The sequence below is a fragment of the Cyprinodon variegatus genome, unplaced genomic scaffold (assembly GCF_000732505.1).
Source record: "Cyprinodon variegatus isolate N-32 unplaced genomic scaffold, C_variegatus-1.0 Scaffold1568, whole genome shotgun sequence".
Classification (NCBI taxonomy): Eukaryota; Metazoa; Chordata; class Actinopteri; order Cyprinodontiformes; family Cyprinodontidae; genus Cyprinodon; species Cyprinodon variegatus.
Genome location: NW_015152021.1, coordinates 9,185 through 10,796, shown reverse-complemented (window position 1 = coordinate 10,796; position 1,612 = coordinate 9,185). Strand labels below are relative to the sequence as shown.

General features: G+C 41.3%; 1 protein-coding gene across 1 annotated transcript in view; it reads right to left on the bottom strand.

Annotated features, from left to right (window-relative positions):
- The window catches only part of LOC107103942 (tropomyosin alpha-3 chain), a 29,288-nt gene extending 27,957 nt beyond the window's left edge, over nucleotides 1-1,331 (bottom strand). The window contains exons 1-2 of the mRNA XM_015403808.1: nucleotides 1,094-1,331; nucleotides 365-490 (exon numbers count right to left, since the gene is read on the bottom strand). Of these exons, the coding sequence (XP_015259294.1) occupies nucleotides 365-490; nucleotides 1,094-1,207 (240 nt within the window). The 5' untranslated portion in view covers nucleotides 1,208-1,331. The remainder of the gene's footprint in view (nucleotides 1-364; nucleotides 491-1,093) is intronic.
- Between the last annotated feature and the right edge of the window lie 281 nt (nucleotides 1,332-1,612).

Sequence of the window (1,612 nt, the reverse complement as noted above, 5' to 3'; positions counted from 1 at the left end):
CGATCCGATACGTGGATCGGATCGGGACAAGCCTAGTTTGCGGTTCTTTGTTAGCCTGCAATACTGGGCTATGCCTCTGAAAAGGGGGGTCGTTTGTTGGCATGGCTGCCCAGGCGAGATGTTTTAATAGAACCTTTAATAGAACCATGCAATACATCATCTTTATTGTTGATGCTGCCAGTTTGATGACAGGTTATTTTTAAGCTTCTACTGGATTCCACCGACTAACTCATATCTGTGAAACTAAAAAACATTTTTTAAGACTCAGTGTAATTACTATAAACAGGTACGCTTCCTCTGTGTCCCAGAAGGAAAATCCTTGCTAGAACGTTCTTCGCTCAGCTTTTTGAAGACTGTTACTCACATCAGCAGCCTTTTTGTCGGCGACCTCCAGTTTTTCCTGGGCATCCTTCAGAGCTTCAGAGTATTTATCCAGCTCATCCTCCGTCCCCTTGAGCTTCTTCTGCATCTGCAGGAGCTCATCTTCATGCTGTAAAAGATCAAAAACTTTAGAGGGCGGTGGGATTAATTAGAGATATTATAGATGTTGAAGTTGTGGTGAAACCTTTTCAATGTTTTTTTAAGATTTCAAAAAGTTTATCTAATCACTGATGTTGTTTGCAGAAGGATTTTATCAAAAATAACTGATAACAGTCACATCTGCAGCTTTAACCAGAGGTCTGCTGGGAAAGACATGGAGTGACAGGTTAACCACAGATACACTGCATTAAATAGGCTTTTTGTTTTCTAAAATCACTAAAAAACATAAGTGCATGTTGTTTAACCTATATTGCAGTGTTAAATATTTTTCCAACAGCCCTAAAACCCATTTTAAGCCATGAAGTTGGACGAACTTTCTGGTGTTTGAGGTAAGTTCAGTTTCTTAATTAATTAAACTGAGAATTTTTTTAATTTTTTCTCCAGTAACAAAATGGAAGACCTGTTAATAAGGTGTTTTTTTCTTTTAGTTTTCACTCCTTTAGACTTTTTTTTTTTTTTTAAGTGAAACAGTTTGAAAAGCCCTAAATGGATAGGTGAGAATTTCCACTGTACTGTATGTGTTCCAGAACCTCCACCTGCCGTCCTGACTGACCTGTTTGCTCCTCTCCTCGGCTGCTTTCTTGTCCGCCTCAGCTTGTTCGGCTCGATCCAATGCATTCTCCTTGTCCAACTTCAGCATAAGCATCTTCTTTTTGACGGCTTCCATGTTTGCTGTTGGACGGTGTCTGCAGACAGAACCGAAAAGACCAAGATGAACGTCTGCAGGAGAGTGAAGCTGGTAGCCTGGCAATAACTGGAGGACAAAGCAAACTAAAGATGACAGCGGCTCATTTATATGACAGACACTGAGAACCTCCCATTACACCCCCCCCCTCCACTTACTCATAAGGCTTTAAGGAGAGACAACTGGAGGGAGCCTCCAGTTGTCTCTCTCTGTGTGTTAGGAGCCCATAGGAACCGTGATGTTTGACTGTGGAGAATTTAGGATTAAATTTAGACTATCATGGTGTTTCCCAAACCCCCCAACAAACATGCAAACAATGCCCCCCTCTCCGCCACACACACACCATGGGAACCACTTGGTTAACAAATAGACAACAAATTAAGACTT